Source organism: Seriola dumerili, unplaced genomic scaffold, assembly GCF_002260705.1.
Source record: "Seriola dumerili isolate Sdu_G_001 unplaced genomic scaffold, Sdu_1.0 BDQW01000012.1, whole genome shotgun sequence".
NCBI lineage: Eukaryota > Metazoa > Chordata > Actinopteri > Carangiformes > Carangidae > Seriola > Seriola dumerili.
Window position 1 is genome coordinate 788,913 of NW_019174267.1, and position 27,700 is coordinate 816,612.

At 41.3% G+C, this 27,700-nt stretch overlaps 3 protein-coding genes across 3 annotated transcripts in view; 1 reads left to right on the forward strand and 2 right to left on the reverse strand.

Moving 5' to 3' along the window:
* LOC111225385 overlaps positions 1-2,067 on the reverse strand; it is a 10,584-nt gene extending 8,517 nt beyond the window's left edge. Inside the window, exons 1-4 of the mRNA XM_022750221.1 lie at positions 1,992-2,067; positions 1,707-1,870; positions 670-860; positions 104-208 (exon numbers count right to left, since the gene is read on the reverse strand). Coding sequence (XP_022605942.1) covers positions 104-208; positions 670-860; positions 1,707-1,838 — 428 coding nt within the window. The 5' untranslated portion in view covers positions 1,839-1,870; positions 1,992-2,067. The remainder of the gene's footprint in view (positions 1-103; positions 209-669; positions 861-1,706; positions 1,871-1,991) is intronic.
* A 2,850-nt stretch (positions 2,068-4,917) lies between these two features.
* taldo1 (transaldolase 1) lies at positions 4,918-13,683 on the reverse strand. Its single transcript, XM_022750645.1, has 8 exons — positions 13,498-13,683; positions 9,705-9,828; positions 8,884-8,991; positions 8,238-8,369; positions 7,292-7,467; positions 6,601-6,798; positions 5,609-5,754; positions 4,918-5,424 (listed from the first exon to the last, which is right to left on the reverse strand). Exons 1-8 carry the CDS (start codon positions 13,595-13,597, stop codon positions 5,392-5,394), a joined length of 1,017 nt encoding a protein of 338 aa, XP_022606366.1. The 5' UTR covers positions 13,598-13,683; the 3' UTR covers positions 4,918-5,391.
* A 4,532-nt stretch (positions 13,684-18,215) lies between these two features.
* The window catches only part of tspan4 (tetraspanin 4), a 130,518-nt gene continuing 121,033 nt past the window's right edge, over positions 18,216-27,700 (forward strand). Inside the window, exon 1 of the mRNA XM_022750622.1 lies at positions 18,216-18,290. The gene's annotated coding sequence lies outside the window, so the exon portion shown is untranslated. The remainder of the gene's footprint in view (positions 18,291-27,700) is intronic.

The window sequence follows — 27,700 nt, forward strand, 5'->3', positions numbered from 1 at the left end:
TGTGTGTGTGTGTGTGTGTGTGTGTGTGTGTGTGTGTGTGTGTGTGTGTGTGTGGTGTGGGTGTGTGTGTGTGTGTGTGTGTGTGTGTGTGTGTGTGTGTCACCTGAGTGGAGGAGGGAGAGCAACAGAAGCAGGCTGATTGAGTCTCCCACTGTTTGCTCGGACCTTTGGTCCTGCTCTCATCGAGACATAAAACTCTGTGTTGGACCTGAACATTGAAGAAACAGAAAGAATTCAAATAAATAAAAGTCATTTCACTGACGTCACTGGAGGTCGCCTGCACCATGCTCCTGTAAATAAGGCCATGAATCAGCTTGGAGGACCGGCTGCACATGCAGAGCATCACACCTAAATAATAAAATAGGGATATATAATAAGGATCAATAAAGGTTTATCTTATCTCCTCTCCTCTTCTATCTCATCTCATCTAAAATCAAAATGTCTTATTTCAGGTGTTAACGTTGACTGGCAACTTTAAATAACGTCAGAACAGACGCATAAATAGAAGCAGTAACTTCACCTGAGTAAAGAACAAGCTTACGCGAGTTATACTGAGTTAAAATGTGACGCACTAAAGCCTCTCCTCATAAACACTGTTTACTGAAAATGCACTTGTACCCAAAAAACGTCAATGATGTGATTATTGAACGATGAATTTCACTCTCATACCCTAAAGTGACGGAGGCGTTGTAATTACTGGGGACGGTTTTCTGCCACTGGCGGACGCACCAGCCCGGGGAGGGCAGGGAGCCTTGGAAAGGTAAGGAGGTGGGGTGGAGCAGACAGTCCTCCCCTGCAGCACACAGTCCAGACAGAGCCGGGCAGGGGCTGGGGGCGATGGCACTGAAATGAGCCCGCACCTGCAAGAAGGCAAGACACACAGCCACAAACTCTGCTCGATTTATGACTCAGCTGACGGTCAACAAACCTGCGGGCCGAGCTCGGCCCGTCATCACTCATCAATAAACCACACACATCTGCAGGAAGAGTTTCTGACAAACCAAAACTAATGCATTAATGTTCAGGCATTTGTGGCAGCACGAAACGTGATTAATTCATCAGATAAATGAAGATGAATCATTCATCTAAACTGCCATCTGTTAAAAAAGTAGGATTAAATCATGGACTGATGTCGGCACTTGTAATTAAGGACTTTATGTTTCGTACATGTAGTTCACAGGGATATTAATGGATTCAATGTGACAATTAAATAATGAATTCATAGAACTAATAGATTACAATAAATTTAACTTCATTATAAAATGAATTGTGCTCAGTTTATTTTTCTAAATTACTTTTTCACCCTCCTAATTTACACTTAAACTGAGAGATACTGTAAGTGGTTTTAGGATATACGTTGTTTAACAAGTGGCTGCTGTCTAGAACGTAAGAAAAATGAAGGAATTATTGAAAAAAATGATGTAAAATTAATATTTTCTTCCTGCATTAATGAATCCCTGAAGACCTTAAGTAAAGTAATAAGGTTTTTCTAAGGAATTAAAGTTTGTAGAGAAATACAAAGCTGTGAAGTTCCTAAAAACAAAACGCTGAAATAATCACTTGCAGTTCACCGACACTTTCCAACTGTGGAAAAGGTTCATATTACTTTACTGCTTCACCTCAGATGCCACAAACAGCCTCAATAAACAACCGAAACTCAGTCAGTTTTGGACATGAAGGCACCGTGACAAAGAGACGCTGCCCACCGTTTTCCCTCCGTCTACGTCCAGGGGCACCACATGGACCGTCAGCCCCAGAGAGGAGGCCTCGCAGGCGGGGCCCAACAGGAGCAGAGTCAGCCCCTGCACCAGGATGCTCAGCGTGAATCTGTGCGGCATCTCAGCTCCTCAGTCACACAGGAAGTCTGAACCTTCAGGAAATACAAAGATGAAAAGGAGAAGCAGTCGGGGCCCGTTACAGGAAGTTAAACTGACATAAACTGAGCATCAACGAGCAGATGTCGGCGTTGTGTCATGACCTTTAAAACCTACCCAGCATAACGAGTGTTGATGAGCGTTGACACTTTCTGAAGTGTTTGACGTCGGTGAGGTGGGGGTGGGGTGGGGGTGAGGTCGGGGTGGGGGGTGCTGCTGCGGTGTGATGGATGCTATGGAATCTTGAAAAGCAAATGTGAGAGAGAGAATTAAGAGGCGATGACTGGTGTGACGGTCGTCGCTGACATGAAGCAGCACCTCTGCAACACATGGAGCGGTACATATGTGATATTAAAGGTGTGTGAGAATGACTTCACATCGAGGTTTAAAAACAGTTATTCCAACATGATATCCACCACCGGAGCCTGACGCCCGACACAGCCTCTGTTCAAACATTCACACCATATCCAGAGGAATATTCAGATTTCATATAAAAGTACACGCTGATGGAGGAGAGGTATGTGGTCGGCATGACCGCATGAACTCACAGGAGCCGTCACATATTTGTAATCCTACAGAGCATGTCATGTAATATCTCATTGTATGATTATTGTTATTGAGCAAGTGATTAAACAGAAATGGAACAAATAAACTTTAAGATCAGCAGAAGATTTCTCTGTAACTGTTATTTATCCACTTTTAGAACAAAAACATTTTCACAGTTTACTGTAAATGTGAACGGAAGATTAAACTGTTTTTCTGTGTGCTTCATTGATGGACCACGGCAGGACGTCCCAAACACAAACTCAAAGGGAGATAAACAGTGGACAGATCAGTCGGGGACATTGATGATTGGACTATAACATGACTTCTGTGTCAGCCTGAACGACCATGATGATTAACATCGTATCTAATGATCACTGTTATTATTCTTTATTTCTTGTTGAAGCAGGAAGTAACTCAACAAATGATTAAACCCCATACAGAAAAGTAATATATGACACCTATATGTGTCACCTATAAGGGGATATATTATTATCACATACATACATCCTCTGGATACATGAAGGAATAACATGTTGTGACCATATATGTTAATGATATATATTTAATTTATATAAGTAAGTTTATTTAAAGAACGTACACATAAAAATACTATGTTTATTTTAAACATGTGATTCTGGGAAAGTGGTCTCAGTCTCTTGGATTCTACTGTATATACATGAACATATATTGATTTTATATATACATATATATATAAACATATTTGTATGGGCTGAACATACATGTCAATATATGAAATTGTTCCATTTTTTCTAATAGGTTTAATATATACACTAAACAGACATAATTAGTGTTAATGAATGAGTGTGGTGTCATGTCTAACACTCAGAGGGAGATTGCTTCAGCGGTGTCTCAGTTATGAAAAAGATTCTTGGTTTTCATCTTTCTTTCTTTTTCAAATTCAGTTTTCTGGTGTTTCATCACAAACATTATTCGTCACTTTAACGAGCAGAAACACAGATCTCTGTGGCAGCTGATCGCTCACATCCTCCATCTGTGAATCCTCTCTCTTTTGGACGGATTGTTGAGTGTCTGCTTTTCAGTCAGTGGATGCCAGTTCTGCTCTTTGAGTAACTGACAGAAACTGCACTCTACACTTTGTTTGTCCTTCTGGAAGCCGGACGCAGTTTTCTGATTCAAGACGAAGGTTTAATTCAAGCAGCCATTAGAACTTTTTCATATTTTGGATCAATCATCAGGAGCCACGCTTTTTATATTCACGCCTTACTAATTAATTTGCTTTTATATCGTCTCTTGCTATTATTGCACAGATATCATCATCCTCTATCTTGTTTCCTTTTGTTTTCTCAATCAATGGCATCATAATCCGTTTCCAGCAAAGATTAATTAAAACATCTGTTTAATTTCAATGAGAATATGCAGGAAAAATAATTACAATCTAATTCAAGGGCAAAAATAAAGAATCCATCTTCCACTTCTAGAAAAATAAGCCCAGTACAAATACTGTATTGGAGTATTGACGTCTGTATTGTTGGTCTGTGTTGACATGAGATAAGGCTGGTGTTGTGTAATAAGATGTGGGGTCTGTATTTGTAGAACAATTAGAGGTTTTATTACACTTCAACTTAAAAGTGATTTTAATTGATTCTGACACACGAGGCAGCGTAAATAAAATAATCCAGTGCTTGAAGAAGAACCGGATCCAACAGTTTTGTTGTTGTTTGTTGAACAGCCAAAGTCTTTTACTTGCGTTTTCAGAAAACAGGTTCAAAACTGGAACTGACACATTTCAGGAGCACGGCCGAGTGTCACGCATACCAGGCTCTCAACAAAACATTTCAGAATAAAAGCTCATTATTCCCCGCTCACAAGACACTGCTCTAAAGCTGTAACACCTGCAACTATTTTAATATTTCATTTCTTTATCTTTTGCTGTGAACAAGTGTCACGTTTCTTAGTCAAAAAAAGAAAATCCTCTTCGCTTGTTCCATGAAGGTTTGTTGCAGAAGCATTTCTGTATAAAACCACTAATATGTGCTTAAAATCCAACATCTGTTTCTCAGTTATAATCATTATTATGTAAAACCTTTGTTTTGTGTTTGCTTCCTCAAACCTCCCATTGCTGGAATAAACAAGGAAATCAAAACACGTCTAAAACAGAGAAGATGAATCCATTACCTGCCACCGAAGCTTCAAAGTCCGACCCAATGTTGATGTCTGGTCCTGCATCAAACATGAACTGGAGCTTTGAGTCGGTGTGTTCCTCCTGTATAGATCTGAGGGATGAAGGTGGAGTTCACTTAAATTCGGGCAGAGGAAGAATGGAGCTGAACCGGCTCGACCGCACGCTGTAAAAAGAGGCACGACAATAGGTGCTTGTCAGCAGGAGGGCTTTGTGCAACCGACAGGAATAACTGTAGTTTACCTCAACCCCGGCGCCGCCATCTAAAATGCCTCGCATGGCCTCAGGGTCGCCGCAGTGACGCAACTCAAGTTAAAAATCATCCGAACACAACTGTGAAGGCTGAGACGTTTATTTATTGAAAGAACAAAATGGAATATTCTGAGGAATGATGTTACAGTCGTCTGTAGAAAACCTGTGGTCCCTTCCTGCAGAAAAGAGCTGGTGCTCCTTCCCAGCAGTCACATGATCACTACTCAAAGAGACTGAGCCAAGTCTCGTTAAGACATTTCTTCTGCTTCGTGTTTATTTTGCTCCTTTCTGATCAAGCTCCTAGTAAATATTAGACTATTTTACACCAACATTAGCATTAAATCACCATTTATGTTTGGTCAGAAAACAAACAGAGTCAGTGCCAGCCCAGGAGAGGAAAGGTGTCTGTTCAAGAGGTCCCTGGAGTTTGGTCAGACGAGGAGAGGGAAGGCATCCTGGTGCTTTGGACCTTCTATCAGGTAGTCGGGGGGGACAAAGAAGGCAGCTCCTAACTCTGTACTTCCTGTCATCAGGGCTGGAGACGCCAAAGCCGTCCCATTACTGGCCGTTTTTCACGTTGAGGATTTTCTCCTGTGATTAAAAAACAAAAAGCCAAAGAGTCAGCTCACAGAGTCTGGCAAGCGCCACGAATAAATGAAAACATCTCTGTCCTGGCTGCAGTGCGTCATTAGCACGAGTGCACACACACACACACACACACACACACACACACACACACTTCTACATTTGCCAAAAACAGGAAGCGGCGTCTCACTTTGATCATGGTCTCCAGCTTGATGGCGTCAGCGGCGAACTTGCGGATGCCGTCAGACAGTTTCTCCACGGCCATGCGGTCCTCGTTGTGCTGCCAGCGGAAAGCCTTCTCATCCAGGTGGATCTTCTCCAGATCACAGGCCTTGGCTGCAAAAAACAAAACCATCAAGGTGGATGTGGAAACACATGCAAGGCTCCCATTTTTAAATTTATTTATTTTCACTCAAAAAAAGAAGAAGAAAAAAAAGGCAGATTGCTTTGAATGCATTTCCACAAATATTTCATTTTGTTCCCATGTATCCAAAGTTGTGTTCTCTGCTCTACAGAAACTTTGAGAAGTAAAGAGTCAAAAAAGTTCTGATTATGTGGAATTAACAAAAATTGAACAGATTTTCACCTTTAAATTAGAAACGAATCAGTTAATTTTACAGATTGTTTTGAAAGGAACTGTAGTGTCAAAGGAAGGAGGGGGCTGTTTGACGGAAATATTCAGAAGAAAGTCAACACTTCATCTGATATTGGCTTTTCTTCCGCAGGTTACACAGTGACTATAAAATCACTACCTGGCACAACCCCGTCTCAAATAACCCGGACTTTCACTCCGACACGCAGCTGACGACGCGTCACCTCTGCCAAGTCTCTGTGCCCTTTAATATTTCATAATAATGAGAAGCATCTGGGCCCTTGAGAACAACCTGCCACTCATCGTTTGACGGGAGAATTAAGTCCGCTGATTCATTCATTTGCATCAACTCCAGCTTCACAACAGTTTCCTCATTTAATAAACATTTATATGTGTTTATAATGATCCAGCTCGGCGCCAGAACCTTCAGTCTGACTGCAGTGATCCAGGGTTTAGTAACGTCTTCCCTTCTCTTGTGTCTTGTCGACTGAATGTCAACACACACACACAGTCAGTCAAAATGAAGCCGGTAAAGCCGTTCAATAAAAGCAGTGTTTTGTGCAGGAAGGCTTGGAGCCACAGAGCGGTACCTTTCTCCACAGTGAGCATCTGTGTGACGGTGCTGTGGTCCTCGCTGAGCTCTGCCAGCAGCCCAGGGGAGATGGTGAGCAGGTCGCAGCCCGTCAGAGCCTTCACCTGCCCCGTGTTCCTGAAGGAGGCGCCCATCACCACCGTGCTGTAGCCATACTTCTTGTAGTAGTTGAAGATCTTGGTCACACTCAGGACACCTTGGGATGGAGAGGAGGGGAAATTAAAGGGTTAGAGTGAGTGTGTGTGTGTGTGTGTGTGTGTGTGTGTGTGTGTGTGTGTGTGTGTGTGTGTGTCAGCACTGGTTTATTGTACAGTTTGTTACATGTGAGGCAGGTGTTTCTATTTAGTTGTGTTGATGGGTTTTTATGTTTAAAGTCACTGTGTATTCTCTCATGTGTAAGTGAGTTTGCTAGTAATGAAATGTGATCTATAAGGACGCCCGGATTGATCGGTGGATGTGAATTAACGCTTCTAGTCACAGATCACCTTGAAACCTGGTGGCGATATGACCAAATATATATCACAGTTTAGTATCGAATCCTACACAGATCAGAGTTTGTTGCTCCTAAACACTCATTTATTTTGAACCAATAATGTGATTCTATCTGGGATCAACACGGTGAAGTATCTAAGGTTGTGTGGCTCATGTAAGTCTCTGCACTACACGTCAGCAGCGGCAGGTTTCATCACCTGGATCTTCGTGTGGCTCGTAGCTTTTGCGGTCTGTGTTCTCCTTGTACCAGTCGAAGATGCGTCCCACGAAAGGTGAGATCAGCGTCACCTGTGCTTCTGCGCAGGCCACAGCCTGAGCGAAGGAGAACAGCAGGGTCATGTTGCAGTGCACGCCGTGCTTCTCCTCAAGGTCCCTGCACAAAAAATAAATAATATTCAAACACATCACAATCAGTAATATGTCCATATGTGAACATGCGTTTTCCCCTCTGACATTTCAAGCAGAACCTCCCACTGCGTCAACCTCAGTCTTTTTAACTGAGACAAAGTTCAGTCTTACTTTGCACTGCTTTAATATGTGCTACAGTGATCCAGGTATCTGAACCAAAACTCAGGTATTACCATGGTAACAGTCCAAAACCTACAGATAGCCAGTTTATAATGATGGAAAACAGAAAAGCAGCAAATTCTCACGAGAGAAAAAAAAAACATTTAGCAATTTTTATTTAATCATCAACTTAAATGAATAATTTACATGATTTTGCAGGTTGAGTTTCTGTCAATCACCTAATCAATTGTTTTACCTAAAGAATGGATCTGATTTTAAATTGTCCTAGCAGGTGTCTCGTGCACAGTCACATACACACTCTGTATCCTGTTTGTGTGGCGACACCCTTCATCACATATTAAAGACACAATCTGACCACATCTGGTCAATATCTACACTCAGACATGATGTAGAACAGTCCAACAGTGTTACCGATGGTGACTCTGCACTTTGACCCCAAGTTGCTGCTTTAATTACATCATCTTCATTAGCTGTGGTTCATTAACTTTCACCTCCACTGTTAAAGAAACCCTGTTGTATTCACCCACAGTCAAGATCATAACTGCTTCACATATCTGAGCGTTGAAACCCATCAACATCATAAAAAGCGACACAGACGTAAAACAATTCACTCACTTGCCGGCCTGAATCCCCTCCCACGTTGACGACAGCTTGATGAGCACGCGCTCCTTGCTGATGCCCGCCTCTTCGTACAGAGCGATGAGCCTGAGGGCCTTGGCAACCATTTCATCTTTATCGAAAGATAATCTGTCAGGAGAAACAGCAGTCATCATACAACAGCTCAAATTTGGCATCCACACTCAATTACTTCATTTTCTTTCAGCCAATTTGCGATGATTTATCGGGGGCGCCTGTGGCCGAGCAGGTAGAGCGGGTTTATTAATCACAGGAGCGGCTTGATCCCCAGATACTCCTGTCTACATGTCCTGCAGCAACACACTGAACTCCAATTGCTCCTGATAATTAAACCAGCTTCTTCCACGGCAACTTTATCTGGGTGTGTGGATAGATGTAGGAGAGGCAAACTGAAGTCCCGTGTTACTGCTGAATGATTGCAGTCTTTACTCTTATATTATAGAAGAAGACATTAAAAGCAAAGTGTAATAAAGATTTCCACATCAGAGCGGTGACATAACCAGCTGTCCGGCTACTTTTACGAGTCCTGCCTCATCAGTATAATTATTATTATTTTGAAAAGGTAAACATAGTAAAGATGCTTCCTGTCATAATCAGCACCTTGTGACAGGTTGTTAGCACCCACCTGGCGTCCACCTCGGTGGAGACTCTGCCTGGGACCAGCTTGAGAATCTCCAGCCCGAACGTCACAAACAGTTTGTCCATGGTGTTGGCGACCTGCTCCTCTTCAGTGCTGCACACAGAAGGAAACATGAAGCCGGTGATCAACGTCTCACTTACACTGGACCAAGAGGAATTTCATCGAAAGACATTGGACATTGTGTATTATTCTAGAGCGGCACAATTAATCAAAATATAATCAAAATCACAATATGGCCAAGTGTGATATCAAAACCACACGAGCTGTAATTTCAGTTTTGATAAAACGACGGTAACAAACAAAAATCACTCCATCACTTTTATATTTTCTTCAGTAAAATTTAATCTTGTATATCTTTAAAAGCTGCAACATTCAACTTCTGCACATTCAAATTGCTGTAATTTTGTGGGATCGTCAGGCTGAAGCTGTGCGACAGCTCTGGCACTCGACCAGTGAGGTGCAAAGACACCAACACCAAATTAAATTATGTATGGAAACCATCTCTCAACACTGTAAATGCAGTTTTTAGTGTTTAAGCCGCCTCCACCACATGAATCTGAGAATCACACTCATTAAAATGCATCACAAACTTCAGGTTTAAGCAGAAAAGCCGAACATTACATTTCCCAGCCTGCATCAAATTAAGGAACTTTGTCAACACATTGCACAGAGGAATCGCTCACTGTGCAACATCTGCAAAACCACATGAAATGTTCCCCTTCCTTAAGCAAATGACACGCACTTCAGTGCTGTTTATATTCGGGTTTAGTGTAATCCAACAGGTACACATCTCAAGAGCCTCTTACCCGCCTTTGGCGATGCCGTATTTAATGGCCTGATCCAACAGGTGCTGGTAGGCCGGCATCTTGGCAGCAGCCAGGATAAGAGACGGGTTAGTGGTGGCATCTTGAGGCTTGTACTCGTCAATGGCTGCAGGACAGGAAGACACAGAGACATGTCACATACACATACCTAAGTATAAGTATATAAACATCTGGTTTCTAATTTCAAACCTTCCCAGAGTCGTGTCTCCTGACAGACACGTGTAACTCGGACATTTAAGCCCCAGAGATCAAGTTTGAACTCCGGCTCTCTCACTGACGGACCATAATTCAACATTTTTGATTCATTCAAATGTGGATTTCGTCTGTGTTGAGGTAAAGAACATCAGATGGAGTGACAGACAGAACTCTGGCATGTTGAATCTACAGTACACGGCCGCTGTCAGACAGAAACGGCGCCATCTGCTGTTCAGACGTATTACTGCACCTATTCAGATTCAGTAGGAGGCAGATGGATAAAAGTTTCTTCCTGTTACACATAAAGAATACACAGCTTAAGATCGCCTTGGGGAAGACAAAGCTTATTGTTAGTCTTTTGTTTATTGAAAAAATCTTGATTCTGTGCTTCTGGGAATCATTAGACTGCCAAACTTAAAAACTAAAGTTATAACAAATTGACTGAAAGAATTGATTAGTTTAATGATCTGCAGCAAAAAGTCACTTGGCCTGCACGAGGCCGAGTTTTATCTCATGATCTACTGAACTCTGGCAGAGCTGGTTTTAATAATCATCCCGAACTGAACTGCAGATTTTAATTTGATATGCATGAGCAGCAGGGGCCTTTTCACGGGGCACAGTGGTTTTGTGCTCGATTGTAGCCACTGAGTCCAGTCAGTGCTGCCAGCTCTTCAGCCTAAAAAACAAAGCACGCCTCTGTTCTGGAGCCAGTTATCTCTCTCACCCCCCTCCAGAAAAAAAAAAAAAAGTTGGATCCTTCTGTAGGTCAGTGGGTTTGGACTAAATACTCGTGATCAACGGTTCAAGAAGATACTACACCGTTAAAGTGCTGATTATAGCAGTACTCCCAAAAGATGGAGTCTGGTCTGTCCGCCGTACGGGTCGTTTTAAAAGCCATCCATAATTCAAAAGCCAATTCCAAAATGCCACCGAGGCTACAGCACAATTACTGCAGATAACCAGATTAATTCAGACAAGTACGTTCACAGGCAGGTGATTTGGTAGTTTCGTGGGAGCATCAGGTTAATATCCAGAGGCATGTGTAGAAAGCATGTGGGGGGAGAACATCTAATTAACCATAAAATAAGCAGCAACAACCCTGGTGAATGTGTTTTCATTAGACTGCAGGCCGTGCCCTGGTTGTGAACAGAAAAACTATTTTTTCAGTGCAGGGAAATAGTAAAAACAACAACTTTATCCTCATGATAACCTTAAATAATTAAACAAAAATCCACAATTTACTTAGAATTCAAAGTCAGATTGCTGCCTGCATCTAAATGTGAGATTAGTAAAGATACACGCAGCACTTGACCTGCTGACATCACATCTCATAAGGAATCTTCACCTAAATGTGCATCTTCTTTAAACCATCTGTAACTGTGCCGGTTAATTATTTACCAAGTAGCCTTGTGCTAAATTTCACAAGTGCCCCCTCAGCTCCCCGTCACTGTCAGACTATTCCTGACGGCTCACCCCCCCCCCACCACTTACACAAGTGAAGCAAGACTATGGTGTTACACCACGTTTGACCACGTTATTGCATTTCTTACATGAAGCTGAAGCTCAATTTGAACATGTCTAAACTTGCAACAAGAGAAACCCTAGAAATGTTACACCATTAAACAAGACACACACACACACACACTTTGAAACCAATAGCTGCATGAACCCTGAGTAACGAGTTTTATCACAGACTGTGTGTAACATCTTTGATTTGTTTGTTGCCAGATCAGACAGGTGTTCACCATGACTGAGATGTTTTGATAAAACTGTGAATATCAGCATTGTTTGCTGCTGTTGATGTGGAGGATATTGTGATGTGAAAAAGTATCTGCTGCTCGCTGGAAAATTCTCACCGTGCCGTTTCTGTATTGGATTGTACAACCACAAATGAATTATTGTAATCTTCAGTTAACGTGTCAATTATTTCTTGATTAATGCTTTAATCTATAAAAAAATATAAATAAAATACTGGATGAGACATCAGCACTGTCCGAGGTGACATCTTCAAATTGTTCTGTTGTTTTACTCCTTATTTGTAATTTCCTCTTATTAGCTCGTCAGTCATGAGTGAAGTACTTAAATCGCACTCATTTGTATGAAAGGTACTAATTAAGTTTAATTGTTAGATTTGCCTGATGAACAAAACAAAACCAAAATATAACCAAATTACTTGATGATTTAAAATGCATAAAACAATTAATTACTCTGAAAAAAAAAAAAAAAGAAAAGTCAAGTGACTAATTGATTAATAAGATTATAAATTCAGCCCTGTTGCACTGCAATAAATTATACAGCAGTTTGTGTTATTGTGCCAAACCACAGTATGTATGACTCAGTGTCAGTTTGTCTAAAATGCAGTATAGCACATTATATATGTACACACACACACACACACACACACAATGTATACTGTAAGACTATTATTTGTGATTGTTGTATAATTTTACTCATTATTGTTTATTTATTGTCCTATGTGCTGCACTTCTGATCTTATATGTGTCTTCTTGTTCTGCGTTTGTGTTTTTCTTGTGTTTTAAACAAAACAAAAATTTCAATAAAGAAATGTTTTGAAAAACGTCATTGCAAACTAGAAATCCAAAGTTAATTGATTAGTCCACAGAGAATAAGAAGACATTCAGCAATTATTCTGACAAACATTTGATGGTTCCAGCTTCCTAAATGTGACAATTAGCTGCTTTTCTTTGCTGTACATGAGAGCAGCCTGAATATCTTTGGGTTTGGGATTGTTGGTTGCACAAAACAATCAGCTTAAAGACATCACCTTCATCTGTGGGAAATGATGTATTCTAATTTATAGACAAAAATCAATAATCAATGAGGAAAATATTTGCCAGATTGGTAGATAACAACAAATATATATATATAATTAGAAGCTGTTTAATCATTAGTGGCCGAATGCAAACATTTCCCACTCCTGCTGGGAAATGAGAGGATCAGCCTTCAGCTTGTCACGCTTGGCTGCAGAGTCACAGAACCAGTTCTGTCATGTCATCCTGAGTCTGCAGCCTGTGCATGAGGAACTGTGTGGTTTGCATCATAGTGCAATAGTATTACTGCACACTCTTCCTCATTCTGTCCAATTGACTAACATGACCTTTTCCTCTTTGCCATAAAAAGGAACAAACGAGGAAGGAAATCACATTTTACATTTTACACCTTGTTCTGTGTTCACTCTGTTAGTTGGCCACCACATCATTTACATCCCCACCACGTACACATGCTCAATAGGTGTAGCTATAGTTATGACATTTGGGAGGTTGATACGAGGCTAAAGTAAACAAAATACTTGCGCTCTCGCGTTAGTTGCTAGTGCGGCTAACGTAAAGTAGCTACAGTTGCTAAATTCGGTAGCGTTAATAACAAGTAATCGGATTATCAGATTGTCAAATTTTGCAGTTATAAAGTTAACCCAAAACCTCACAGGAGCTGGTTAGCACGTTAATTAGCTAGCTAACATTAACATGAGTGAGACTGATGCTAACATTTAACTGATAACGGCTGAGTTATCAAGCTAACCGGCTAACATTAGCATGTAATTGAAGCTGCGCCGTTTTACCGTTGAAGTCCCCCGTGTCCGCCACCACCACCGTGTGCTTCTTCAGCTGGTTCAGCGCTGACTCCATTTTTCTCCGTTTGTCTGGTGACACACTGGACATAATGAGCAGAGACTGGGACCCTTTTATACACAGAAAACACGTGAGGCCGGGCGGAATGTCACAGGGGCGGGAGCGCGCAGCACAAGAGGAAGAAGGCACCGGGAACGCGCAGGTAACACCATGAAGTATTATAAAACATCCATGAGCGAAACTCAGAAACTCCTGCAGCAAAATGATGAAAATAAACAGTCGAATAATTATTTATAAACAAGTAAAATATAACAATATAATTGTTATATTTGTTATATTGTTACATTTGCCGTAAATATAAATAAAACTCATGAACTATGACGAATTAGGCTGTTGTTTACAAAGTTAATTTATATATCTTTCAGTGGTGGAAAGTAATTTGGGATATTTACTTAAGTACTGTATTTAACATTCAACACTTATAACTATACTCCAATACAATTCACAGAGAAATATTCTTCTTTTTGATCCATTAAAATGTCACTGACTAAAGATGTAAAAAAAAAAAGACTAAGATTTTAAAATTTTACATATAAAAATAATATGACCTAAAATATGACGCACCGTGACAGACTGAAACACCCTAAAGTATTTAAATTACAGTTACATAGTAGTGATTGGAATAGTGGAATAAAGTACAGAGGGCCCCAACATGGGGAGGGGCCTCAAAAAACCTTGAATTTTTCTTCAATTTTTCCTGTTTTTGAGAATAGACTATAGTCAAAGGGAAGAGGGTCCACCGAGCCTGCAGGCACCCATATCATTGTGCTATGTCACCGTCTCCACCATGAAACAACTACCAGTTAAAGGGGCCATTATCTGTATTGTTTGTACTGTTACTTTTCATATTTTAGGATTTTGCTAATAATACTTATTACTTAATACACACTTTTGCTTAAGCAAGATTTTCAATGCAGAACTTTTCTTATGCTGTGGTATTTAAATTTTATTTATTTTATATATATTTTTGTTTTTTCTATGTACATTATGTGATTTTTTACTTTATTTTGTTGTTTGACATGTTTTCTTCCTCTTCTCTTAACAGAGTCATTTTCTTTTTAAGTTGCACACAAAGTGCTACAGTATATAAATATATATATATATAATATATATAAATAAAGTTGATTGAATTATAAATCAAGCGTATTGTAGACAATGATTTACAAAGTTCAATCCATTAGCTTTTTAAGTCATAATTATATTAAAAATCTCATATACATATGTCTTATAATTCAGCTATGAGAAACTATCTTAACTGGGACTTAGTTACAGGTGTTATATTAAATAACTAGCACTAAGTCAGAAAGCAGTTCTTTCAGATTGTGGCTATTTGAGCTAATATTTGTACTTGTGTGTTTTGTCATCCTCAAGGAAACGGTTTGTGGAGCACAATGGGCGTAACATTCAAAAACAGCCTGCAAGTGTTTCAACCAGCCTAGTTTGACAGTGGACTGTAATGACAAGGCTTCTCCGACTCAAACAAACAAATAACATTCATTTCGAATGACAGACAAGGAAAGAATATCTTAGTCATTCTGAAATAAAGAAGAAAAAAACAAACAAACAAAACAGAACAGACGGCCCCAGAGAGGGAGGCCACCAAGTACCAGGAACTGGTTCAACAATGCAGAGACAAAGGGCGGCAGGACTGGATATTTCCAATTGAGTTTGGCTGCAGGGGATTCCCAGCACAGTGTGTGTGGAAGATGGCTGAAAGCAAAAGAGACTGAAGGTGTTAGTGTCTATTCTAGATGTATCAGACGGTGGGTTCACTCGTGTTTTGTGAGCGCTGATGACTGGGGCACCTGTCTGAAAACCTGTTGCTGCAATAATGTTTATTGGAAGAATTAAACTGGAACATTTTTCCTGCAATGCAATAATGTTTAAATGACTGTAAATTGCACCATTTTCCATGAAATGAGAAATATGTGAAATATTTAATTACACAAAGACTACAGTCTGCTCTGCATTTTACCGTGTGCCAGTGCATTATGGGATTTTAATTTAATAACTGTACTGAGGCACCTGCTCCTGATATATTTCTTGCCCTCCAGAAACAGCTTCCTGAACATTAGTCCTATTTGCAAAAAAAAAAAAAACGCATTACATTTGGTGCGATTGCTTTGCTCGCCGTATTCAAAAGCAATACCTCAACCCTTTAGCCCCATAATGATAATGTCACTTACTCCATCGCCAACCTTGTAGGTAGTAACAATATCTCACAGCTGCTGACAGTATAAATAGAAGGTGCTGATCATTACCTGAGTGATTTCAAAGAGCTTCCTTTTTTCCCTCCACAAACACTTTCCCCCCCACAGACAAAAACAAACAAAGCCCTACATCAGTGCAGTTAGGATGTGCTAACTAACACATGTTCTCCTGTGTTTGACAAAAAAAACCATCATGTTGATTTTCTCACAGTACCATGTGTGTTATGTTAAGTTTGAGTTTGCAGACCCATCTTTGCTCTCGGTGTGCTGCACTCAGGAAGACTCAGGAAATAAGCAAATCCCACTGGTTCCTTTCCTCTTTGAGCCGAGTGTGGAGTGTATGAACAGTTCAATCAGACGCGTGAGGTCGAAGAACGATTCCTGCAAAACAGCTGCGAGTCTAAATCATCTTACTGTGCATGCATTTATTTATTCCAGTGTGATAATAACACTGAGCAATAACACGCACATAACATCTCCTCACTGTCACACTCAGGTCTAAAGGTGTGTGTGTGTGTGTGTGTGTGTGTGTGTGTGTTCTGTTTCAGTGTTGCAGGTTCCTGGCTAATAACCTGGATATGAACATACAAAATTAGCAAAAACCTGGAAATGAACGCACAAAAATACCAATAACCTGCTATTAATGTGCCTGTAAGTCCTAATACATCTGTGTCGATGAACTCCATTACAAGTACAAGTACTACATTCAAAATCCTACCGGAGTAAAGGTACGTAAGTGTTTTCTTTTAATTAGAATTGTAATACTGCATCAATGTGTGGTTTTATATACAGTTACCTAGTTTAGTCCAGTGGTTGCCAACCTAGGGGTCAGGGCCCTCAAAAGGGTCACTATAGAAACCTGAGGGGTCTTTAGAGGAAAGAGGAAAACACAAAGTTCAGATACAGAAATTTGCTTTTTTGTGGAATATTGGACAGTTTAAACTAGCTTTTTTTTTAACAGTTATTCACAGTAAATGAAGCACGTGAGAAGTTCAGTGTCAACATACTTGGCCATATATGATTCTTAATATCTACTCATCATCCCACCAGTGCTTCTGACTCAAGCTGAGCTCAAAGCCAGAGACCAAACTCAGACCTACGTAGTTTTGTAATGCACTTAAACTGTTGATGGCAAGAACAAAAAGTTTGTCTCCCGATCTCTGGAGGAAATTAACTATAAAAACCCACAAGCACACAGTCACGTCGTTAGTGAGCAAGAGAGGAAACCCTCGTTAATTTACTCGCCTCTATCGTTGTTTCTACAGTTGAATCAGTCAAATATTCTGAGCCACGCTCGCAGCACGGCTTCAGGGACGCGTGCCGGCCGGTTCACCGCTTCGGTTCAGACTGAAATATCTCTGGATGCGTAGCTGTGGGAGATTTGGTGCAGACGTACAGGCATATTAGCATTCTGGTGTTAGCATTTAGCTGAGAGCATTGCTCTGGCTAAGTACAGAGCTGCTTGCAGGGGTGCAGTTTGTTGTCTCTCTTCATCGCAGTGAAACTCAGCGAAGTGACCTTTTGTGCTGTATTTTATAGAGATCCCCTCCAGTTGTGTTCAAAGATATATAAATAAAAAAATACTCTGCTACTGCTGTGAATAATAATTTTTGTCTGAGTTTTCCCATTTAAAAAGTTAAAATACTGGATACAAGATGTCACTGAAATACCATTCTTAATGTGTGTGCCATACAAGCTTGGAGTTTCCTCGTCACTCTTTAAATACAGGCGTCCAACAGTAAAGACAAGAAATATCTGACAGTAAACAAAGAAGAAATGTACAACGGTGTCAAGAGGAGATCTCTGAGTTCCAGTCCCAAGCTCAGGAAAATGCTATTTATTTTCCTTGTTGCTTTATTTAATCTTTTCTGTCTCCCCATGCTGTCCCGTTCCCTCTGTGTGTCCGGTGTGAACTAATCATCACGTGTTAATGTGTATATTATATAGTATATATGTATATGTATGCACTCAATGGAATATACATTAAAAAGAAGAATATCACTGACAAAGGCAGATTCAAAGGCCTCTTCATTTTGATGATCTGAGTAAATAAGTTGTCAGGAGTATATGATGAAAATACGACTGTTGCTTCCTTTAATGAAAAAGAATTTGCTTATAAACCAGTTCGGTGTTTGTGGACAGTCAAAACTATTCCTATTTATTATAAGTAGCTATTTGTATTCATCAGCTCCTGCTTTTAAATCGCCCACAGGATCACAGCAAATTAGCCTATAAATTACTTTTTTCTGAGAAGTGTCCGCGGGCCAGCAGCTCTGCGAGGGATGACTGTTGCTTTTCAAGTGCAGTACCTGGAGTCACCACTAGATGCCACCTTTTTATGCTGTTTGGAGGATCAGTGACAGTCACATGTGCACCCATGTTGAGAGAGAGAGGGAGAGAGAGAGAGAGAGAGACAGAGAGCCTGTGGTAAGAAACAGTTTGGGAAGTTTTGTCATACACTGAGGGGAGACGAGGGACAGCTGGGAGAGAGTGCAGTGTGAGAGAAGTGAGAGGTAAGTCATTTTCACGTTTGTCTGTCTGTCCAGAGGAGAGACTTCTCCTCTTCTCTACTTTTCTTTTCTCACTTTTTCTCTTTCATTTTGTATTGTAGCTCCAGCGCAGATGTCAGTGAGTGTGCGGAGGTTTAATTTGATAAATCTGGAGCTTTGGTGAGCTGAGTTTGTCTAATTAGAGGGGATAAACCACATCTAGGTTTCATTTATCTTGTGTGAATTGGTTAATGAATGTTGCACTTGGTTTACTTAACGGAGGGATTAGACTAATCATACTTGAGCTGACTGTTCACCAGTTGAGTGATTTGCTTATGAAGCCGCTCTTTTACACGGGCCGTCGTGTTGTCCTTTACGATCAGTAGTCTCATCAGTATGTGGTGACTGTGGAAACGTGGTGATGTGTGAGAACGAAGCTCTCTGATTGGCTAGGGGAATGTTTTTCCCTGGACCTCGATGAAAGACAGAAATAAACTTGTGGAGAAGAACAACATTTCAGAATACCAACCATTCCTCAAGCTATTCCCTCCCATAAGGTTTTCTTTTTTTTTTCTGGAGGGGTTTCAGGAACTTAAGGCCTCGCTGACTTCTCAAAGCCACGGCTGGCTGGCAAAGTGCAGAGGAATCCACTGCCATACAATGTGCCCTTATGTTAGGTTAGCAGAGGTCTTAAACTCTCCCAGATGAAGCTGTTCCATATTACATGTGGCACATTAAAAATGAATCTCAACTCTAATGAAGGCAGTAGGGCTGTATAAAAGAGAAATCCATCCTAAAACAGACGGAGACGTTCCTTGTGTTCTGCCGTCTCATGGTGTGTTTGTCTTGCTGTTGCATCAGTGACGTCTGAGAGCACAAACATTTCTCAGTCGTTCAAAAACATCGACGCTAAACAACTGGTTTTTTTTTATTAATAAAGTCTATATTTTCAGCTGATTCTCAGCTGTCACATGTGGAGGAATATGTTGTCATAGAGTGAGAGATGTCACTTTATGTGCAAAATTTAGAATAAGAAGCATCACTGACTTTGCCTGTGTGCAGCTATAAGCTCCTGTGTGTTCTACTAAACCCGTCTGAATACTAAAAGCTGACACCCTTCCTGTAGAAGCTGCTGGTTAGCGTAAGCCTCGTTCTAGACCTCTAATCTGCTGCTCATATCGCCTTCTCTCTTCAGCAGGTCAAACAGAAATAAATATTATAATATACACTCAATTCCCGGGTCAGAAAGTAAACTTTAGCTAAAGTTGCAGTGTAATACAGCAGCTCTGAACAGCTTGAAACAGTCACCGCTTCAGCTGGTAGCAGGGTGTAGTTTGTGGTGCTGTTGAGCTGTATTGTGTTATAGCATCAGGCTATTAGTCCATGTTGCCCAAGTTGTTATAGATGTGATTCATCAATCAGCACTCTATAAAATGAACATTAAAACCTTCACGGATGTTGGAAAGTTTATTGCAGGTCTGTTTTAATAGACACTTGGGTTTTAGCTAGGTGTACCTAATAAACTGGCAACTGTGTTTTCATTAAAACAGTGGAATATAAATAAACAGTTCATTTCTAATAAGGATGTAGACAAAACTAAATGGCAGTGGTCTGATTATTAGACTAGGGTAATGATATAATTACTTGATTCATCAATCAGCGGTTATAATCAATGAATCATCAATTAATTTATAAAGTAAAACACAAAACATTTGGTTACAGCCTCTTAAATATTATGTCTTTCTTTTTTCAATTTCTTATCATAAATACAAACAAAAATACATTTGAAGGCATTATTTAGGATAGAATAAGTAACTTTGTCGTCACCGTGGCAACAAAATATTGATTCTCGTGACACCCGATCCACGCAGTAAAATAAGGATCGGGCCTGATTCCGATCCAGTGGATGGCATCGACACATCCCTTATAGGATTTTACTATTTTATAAACTCAGAGATTAATTGATAATCACTACCAATCAATATATTGATTCTAATGGAAGTCATCATGTATATACATATATATACACAGTATATATATGTATATTGTGTATATTACATCATTTCATTCATACTTTGTCTATCTTGTTTATGCTTCTGAATGTTTTTATTTGTTCTGTAAAGTGTCCTTGGGCGTCCTGAAAGGCTCTTATAAATAAAATGTTTTATTATAATTATTGTTATTATTATTAGTGTCATCTTGGGAACTTACAAGGCGGCTTTAAGGAAAAGAGGCACAAATGACAGATGTATGAATTAGTGAATGAGTCTTGAACTGAACGTCACAGGCTGATGAATCAAACAGTATAAAACTCTTTAAGGCACATTTTCCCTTTAGAAACGGACTGGTGGCTCATGTTCTATGTATAAGCTAATGGCTGCTGCTCATGAAATCTGCTGCTCTTCGCAGCTCACAGTGACAGCCTGTGACTGCCCTGACACATCCCAGGATGTGCACAGAGACAGTAAAGGGAAGGAGGCAACTTCCTCTCCCCACGTCCTCCCACATTTCATCAGCTGCAGCGCGGCTGAACTGATGGCTCGGGACAGTTGGCAGCTGCCCTCTGTTTACTTTTATTCGCCCAAGACCAAAGCCGGGTGCCAATACACCAACTTATCATTCTGAGAGTGTGTGTGTGTTTTTTCTCCAAGCTTCACGGCATCGAGATATTTTGAAGGAAGCAGTAAAAAAAAATATGTTTGAGAGCAGAGGTTGTTTTTTTTAATCGTTAGAGTGTAACAGCTGGTGCCGTTTGTCCAACTACAGCTCAGTGGCCGACTCGTGGGCCTCTCTCTAGGTGTGGCAACTCTCTGGATAATTGCCCTGAACACTGACTCCACTGAAGGTGGATATAACAAGGCTGCATTGTACTGCTGCTGCCTGCAGGTGTGTGTGTGTGTGTGTGTGTGTGTGTGTGTGTACCCTGCTCTGCTCTGAATTCACTAGCCCAATTTTCTGCGTTGCCATAGTTCATTTCTTGCAGGCGGTCCCTCTCCCTTTGTTCCCTCAGTATATTTCATACCTGCAGTTTTCACCTTCATGTTCTCGCAGCTCACTTTTCTTCAGCGCTACCAGGAGAAGAAAGGGCTGTGAAGCGTAGGATTAAAGAATATGTTATGGTAACATACAACGTGTAAGCTGTCTGTAGCTTCTGATGCTGAGCGTCACAGAAATGAAAAATATATTGTCCCTTCAGGGAAATCGGGATTAAGGGAAGGTGAGGCGGCGGTACAGGATGGGAGTCCAGTGTTGGACAAGAACACAGTGTGAAACAAAGAAAAAAGATTTAGTTATCCTGTGATAAAGCTTAGACACTACACACTATACTGCAGACAGTTAATTACAGGCACACTACACCACAGCAGGTATGAAACTGAGACCAATATTAATTAATTACTGGGCCAGTATGAGATAAGATACAGGGAGATTAAACTTTAATGGTTCTGGTGGGTTGAATTAGGGAACTGCAGATGTTAGATGTTAGAAAACAGAAAACTGCCACCCTTTAATAAGGGATTGGACAAGGTGTTTGTTATTGCTGGGGTTGTTTAATGTATTCACTCAATACTATGAGTCTTACTGAGGAATGTAAATATAAAAACAAACAAACACAAGGTATGATCATTTAAAACAAAGTAGATGATGAAGTATAATATACATTTTTCATTTACTGTATCAATCAAATATAGCGACTATTCTTTCAACAACTGTCGCCATAACAACCAACCAGAAGGACGTAATCCTGCTGACAAACAAACAAACAAACAAACAAACAAACAGACTGAGTGTTTGGATCTTGAGATCCGTGTTGAGATCCAGGACTTGACGTCATGTATGTGCAGTTTGTTAGCGTGTTGGTCAGCAGGACTGTGGTTCTCTGGAAACAGAAACAAACTGCACACCAGCTTCTCTAAAACTCATTAATTAACATGTTGTTTGTTTAATCCGTAAAACAAGCAAAGTGTAAAAAAAGAAAGAAAGAAAGGAAGGATTCGTTTTTACGGGGAGAACGTGTGGGAGCGTGTCTATATATCCATGTGACACGAGGCTTGTGTCTATGTGGGTCGTGTGAGGAACAGATTTGTTTAAGGTTGCCCTCAACAATAAGAAAGGGAAATCAAAGTAGAGTGTGTTTGACAGCCGTAGTCACAGCAACAACAATTTGCATTTCACTGCACATGCTTGATGTCACACATGCCGGTTCTTTTATTTTTCAGCCTGTCCTCTCAGGACGCGAGGAGCCAACACGGCCTCTTACGTTCTGAAGGGTCTATTTTGTCCCCACTGTTCCCCCCGTGTTGAGAGCACTGCTGGGATGTTAGCGCCTGGTGAAAACCACAAGCCGCAACCACACTCCTCCACTGCCGCTGACTCCCAGTCTCACGCCCAGTTTAACACAGAAAAAAAATACAAAGGAGGTTGTTTTTCTCTTCCCTCCCCTCACTACATTTTCTTGGTGTTTCCTCCCCGGCTCACACCCTCTATCTTGCTCCATCCACCATAATTTACTCCTCCTAGCTGCCACACTCAGCCATATATTGCATTTAAGCTTTTGTTTAGACTCCTTAGTTCCCTTTGAAGGCGATAAAAATAGCAGCAAGCATTTACATTCTGTATATAGCTGCTTCTTTTTAGCCTTGTTGGTGGTGCAACTGCAGCCTAATCTTTACATAACATGTCATTTTGCACTGCATGGTGAATTCTTTAAATCTGTAGGAATCCTCACAAAGCTTCCTCTCCTCAAGCTCTCTTTTCTTGATATGAATATTTTCTTTTGTCACATGCGAGCGGCCCGCGCTGAATGCAGCATCTCCAAGAGCTTCGCTCTCATTTACATTCATTTCTGGCAGCTACTCATGGCCAGTCCACGCTGATCCTAATAGATTTAGTCTAACTTTATTGAGGCCGACTCCCCGGACGCGGCTCATGCTATAGCCTCAGAGTGAAAATCAATGTTCATGACTTTTAAAATGGAGAGCATCTGTCTACTGGATTTGAAGTACAACGCCTTCAGAAAGTTTCCAAACCCCGGTATCGTCCTCAAGTGTGCTCCACTGAATACAAAGTAAACTGGGATTAGTGGTTGACAACTGACACAGAATATCTCATGATGAAAGTTTGGACGCAGCAATAATTTTTCTTTGTTTTCCCCAATTTATTTAAGAGAATTAAAAATTAAAAATCCCCTTTAAATAGAGACGACTTGTGGCTGAATGATCTGCGGCTCTTCTCAGATGCATCTTTGTTTACTTGTAAAATCTTGCTTTGGGGATTTTCTTTTTTTAAACAGTTGAGAATGTGCAGCAGTTTCTCTCCCATCGACAGGGAGCCTGCGTCAACAGCTTCTTCAAGACACTGCAGACACTTTGAATGGGATTCATTCAAGCCTGTGTTCTTTTTGAGTTTTTGGCTCGACCACTCGACCACTTTCACATTCTGGTGCTGAGACTAGTCCTCATGCACTTTCTACGTGCGGAGCTGAAACTCCACAACGAGCTGTGGCCTCCGATTCCCACGCACAACTTTCCTGTCATTCCATATCAGTCTTCTCTTGATCTGACGTCGTCGTCTCAGACATCTGAGCGGAAGCACTTTGCCCTGGATGAGACGCGTCCGCCAGATGCGGCAAATAACACAAATTAGACATTTTGTCTGTCGGGGAGTAAATTGGCGCTCACGTCTGTCATGGTTTGCCCGGTGATGTCACAGAGAGACGTTCTGAAGTTTTGGGATTGCTGTTTACGGCTGCTGTGGTAATTACTGGAGCTGTGTATGAACGTCAATCAGGCAAACAGGATCCAAAATGACTCCTTCTTACTCTATAACAGCATGAAGACGTGACCCTCGTCTCCTGGAGCCAGTCACACAAAGGTTTTCCTTAAAGTCTTAGAGGGACATTTTCCTTAAAATAAAGTATTTAAGGTTTTCTCCTCATCTTCGTCTTATACTTAAGGAATCACTTAAAGTCAGTTAACCTGTTGCACAGAAGACCTTAACGACCAAAGTGAGGAAGAAAACTTCAGGTAGCTCTGATTGAATCTTGAGTTCATGGTGAGAAATGAAGAGGAAGAAGGATGGAGAGTTTTCCTCGGGTCAGAAGAACCCGACGGACCCTGAGCGACGAGGAATGGATTTTTGTGAGGCGATACAGGTGGGATGTTGCCAGCAAACAAACAGTCTCCATGGAAACTGTAGGATTTTACTGCTGTAATATGTAATATTGCTCTATATATATGCCTTTTGCTTTTTTCCTTGAGAAAAGGAAAGTGAAGAAAGTCCCTCAGCTAAGGAGAAATTCAACCTTGAGTGTCATATTTAAGTAGAAAACTTAAGGGTCTTTCTGGCCCCTGGAGGATTGAAGAGGATGGAGGAGGAACTCGGGGCCTTGGAGGAACTAACAACTTTTTCTTCTGCAGTTTTTAGGAATTTAGTGAATTCATTTGAACTGCCAGTCACGTGGCGTCACAGCCGCAGACGCCGGTAATGAACACATTGTTTTCTCCCAAACACAAACGCACACATTGGGATAATTTATGCGACGTTTAATGCAGCTGTTTCATTACAGTTAAAAAGCTGGGTTTGTTGTTTGGTATAACGTTAATGAGAATAATTTTGCCTGGTGCCTTCAGACTCTTTCATCTGGTGCTCTGCAGTCTGCGTGCTGCTGGCGTGTGACCCCCTTCCCCAGTTGTTGCTTCGTGGCAGCGTCGTCCTCTTGTTAAGATTTCCTATCACATCAAAGGAGCTCTGACGTTGACTCTGTTCTTCATCCGTCTCCTGACCAATGCAGGGACTCAGCTCAGTGTGTTTGTACGTCTGGTACTAAGAAGAAACTGTGTACTTATAGTTTTTTCCCTCCTAATGAATCCTCCTGCTGCGTACTTTTAAACGTTTGTTCGGAGAGCTTGTTTCTCTGTGAATCTTCCAGCTCTTTGGAGCGAACGTGTAGCTGCTCTCACTGTCATCTGCGACACCACGTATGATGTGGTTGGTTTTACACCATGTGCAGCTATTTGAAGAGAACTAGTCAACAAACGAGTTCAAGCTGCAGAAAAATCTCAAAGACATTCAAGGCAAACTGAATGAAACCCTGATTTGAAGTGTCACTGCAAGGCTTTGAATAATTATTACTTCAAAACGCCTCAGCTTATCATTTTTAATTCATTTGTAAACAACTATAAATAAACCAAAGCGAAACACACTTTCACATTGGTGGGTTCGTTGTCTAGAGCACAAACATGAAACATCCTAATTCCTTTCAATTGATGTTAAGGAGGTTGGTGAAGAAAACCTTCAGAGCCGTGTTGTATTATCCTGATCAGTCAGAAAGGCCCCAACATGAAGTGAATCTCGGCTGCTGGGAGCTGCACAGACCTTTTCCCTCTTCAGTGTTACTCATTATTGCATTTTCTTGATTTGCCATATTCTTAAATATGTCACATCGAGAACGCTGACTAACAGAACATCTTGTTTTCCTGCCATTTGGGATGATTCATCAGGTTATATCCCCAAACAGCTAACGGGGCTAATGTCACACGTCATTAGTCCCTGTTAGCGATAATTGTCCCCACTCTGTAATTAACCCTCATGCAGAGGCTTTTGTTGTCTTGATTACTGTGCCCTTTGTAAGGTTTGCTCCATTGTGGCCAAACCCACACACACACACACACACACACACACACACACGTCTGGTTATGGTGAATGTGGCCTTTGGGCCACAGCATCAGTTTGACTGTTGGCCACAGACGCAGAATGAAAATGTGCAAAATGCCCCCGAAGAGACTAAAAAGAGAGTGAAAGCGAAAACAAAGAGGTGCACCACCGTCCCAGAGACGCGAGAAACACCCAGAGAGAGAAACTAAACTACACCAAACAAACACACAACGACCCCCTCCGGCGTGCAGGAGGCTTTTACACGCCTGCGCCCCGAGGCCCTTTGTCTAATGATCCATCTGTGCGTGTAGACGGGACAAAGGAAGTCACAGCGTTGTCTTCTGGAAAAGCGCGTTGAGACGGAGACACGCGGACTCACGCCGCACCGGCGCTCTTCCACGTTTGTGTTCCCATCCAGGTCTGTGGTATAATTAACATTCACAGTCTGTCACACCATAGTCCACGGTGACTTGTTCTCATCGAAAAGTTCACAAGGTACTTCTTTACTGCCACAGCCTGCGGATTAGTTGCCATGGAAACAAAGCTGTCGGAAGTCAGGAGGAATTCGTTACCCGATACTTATATTTGCCTCCTTCGGTGGAGGAAACGTTTCGGGGGAAGTTTGGAGAGTGTTGTTGACAGAGGCTCCGCAGCTCTGACGGAGGTTTATTGGAAAAACTTGGACGTGTTTCTCCTCTTCCTGCTCCCGCTCTCCGGCCTCATTCACCATGTTTGCTTTCTGTGTTTTGGTGTAAATTCTCTACAACTAATTTGTGCCGACGCGCTCGTCAAGTGGAGAGCTTAAAAACAAACGTTTAAAACAGACAGAGAAAAAACAAACAGAGAGTCACAGCCCTCGCATTAATAACCTGATAATTCCTTCATGAATTATTCACGGAGAGGAGCTACAGTTTGTTTGCTTTATCTGTCCAGGCTGTGGTATCACTCCTGACTTCACCTTCAGTTGTTTGCGTATTACTAACTCCTAGCGCTCTGTTATGAGCTCATTCTGCAGCTTTTATTCATTAGTGCTTCAGAAGAATCGCTAATACCGCCGCATATTGTGTCTGATATCCACAACAAAAGCTAACACGGCTCATCCTGTCGTGCACTGCTGAATGAAAATATGTCTATTGTCAGAACAGGGAGTCTTATTAAGAGAGGGCAGCCTGGTTGTTTTCTAGTGCAGTGGCTTGTTGGGGCTCCTGTGGTTGGAGCTGACAGCCCGGCCTCTCCCCTCGCTGCTGACGACGCTGAGACCGGTGGAGCTCCAGCTCGCAGTGTGGAGGTCGGCCACAGGGGGCCGAACGAGCTGCATGATGCTCAGGGAGTGACTGGAAATCAAAATATAACGTCATAAAAACATATCTATGTGAAATATATATTTGAATGTTCTGTGGGAGAAAAGAAATCAGCCCGTCTTTAGATGAAACCTTCTGCAATTTAAAGTCATAGTCTCTAACTATTCCACAGTAAAAACAACCAGGCCGATGCTCTACATGTTGTTGAGTTGTGTTCTCACGTTTTCACAGATGTTTCCAGCAACTCTCAAACCAGAGAAATCTGAGTGTAATGACGGAGTCATGGGAGTGTCATAAAACAGAATAAATCTGTGAAAGAAAAGTATTGCCTCACACAGTTTATTCCTTTTCTTGAGATTCTTGAGATCATTTTTTACTTCTTTACTTCTTCAGGAGCAAAATCCACCTTTGTTTGAACTGGTAAGAAATGGTTTATGCAACGGGGGGTGGGGTGGGTGATGGGGGATGGGGGGGTGGGGG